The following is a 488-nucleotide window of genomic DNA, read 5'->3' on the forward strand; positions in this document are numbered from 1 at the left end:
GTCCCAAATTCCTTTTCTGGAGCAGCGCCCCCGTCCCCCGCAGCCTTACCACGAGGTCGGTGACGGTGTAGGCGTTGGGAGGCGTGAGCTCGCCCACGCGGTGGTGGGACACGGCTCCGACGCGCAGCACGCCCTCCTCCTTGAACACCCAGCGCGACAGGGCGATGGCCAGCTCGTAATTACCCGTCTGCGAGTACCTGCGGACGGGGAAGGCTGAGAAAGGACAGGAACCACCCCAAAAAACCCACCGTGTGCCACAACCCAAACCACGACAAGACGCAAAAGCAACAAAACACCATCTGGGGCTGAAGGAGGGTTCCACGGAGCCAAAGGAACGCGTCACCCCGGGTTTAATTCAGGCCTTCTCCTGGTTCCCGTAACGATTTGTTGCCTCCTCAAGCAGCCCTCGGCCGGGGACGGGGGGAAGCCAACGCACCTCTTGGAGCCGGGGGTCGCTTTCTGCACAGCGGAGTTGAAGAAGGCGTCAC

At 62.3% G+C, this 488-nt stretch overlaps 1 protein-coding gene across 1 annotated transcript in view; it reads right to left on the minus strand.

Annotated features, from left to right (window-relative positions):
• DDOST (dolichyl-diphosphooligosaccharide--protein glycosyltransferase subunit (non-catalytic)) overlaps positions 1-488 on the minus strand; it is a gene marked incomplete at its 3' end in the record, with an annotated part of 4,466 nt that overhangs the window by 499 nt on the left and 3,479 nt on the right. Inside the window, exons 7-8 of the mRNA XM_010139101.1 lie at positions 437-488; positions 50-197 (exon numbers count right to left, since the gene is read on the minus strand). The exon at positions 437-488 is cut by the window's right edge and continues 19 nt beyond it. Of these exons, the coding sequence (XP_010137403.1) occupies positions 50-197; positions 437-488 (200 nt within the window). The remainder of the gene's footprint in view (positions 1-49; positions 198-436) is intronic.

The sequence above is a fragment of the Buceros rhinoceros genome, unplaced genomic scaffold, assembly GCF_000710305.1.
Source record: "Buceros rhinoceros silvestris isolate BGI_N320 unplaced genomic scaffold, ASM71030v1 scaffold33136, whole genome shotgun sequence".
NCBI classification, from domain to species: Eukaryota; Metazoa; Chordata; class Aves; order Bucerotiformes; family Bucerotidae; genus Buceros; species Buceros rhinoceros.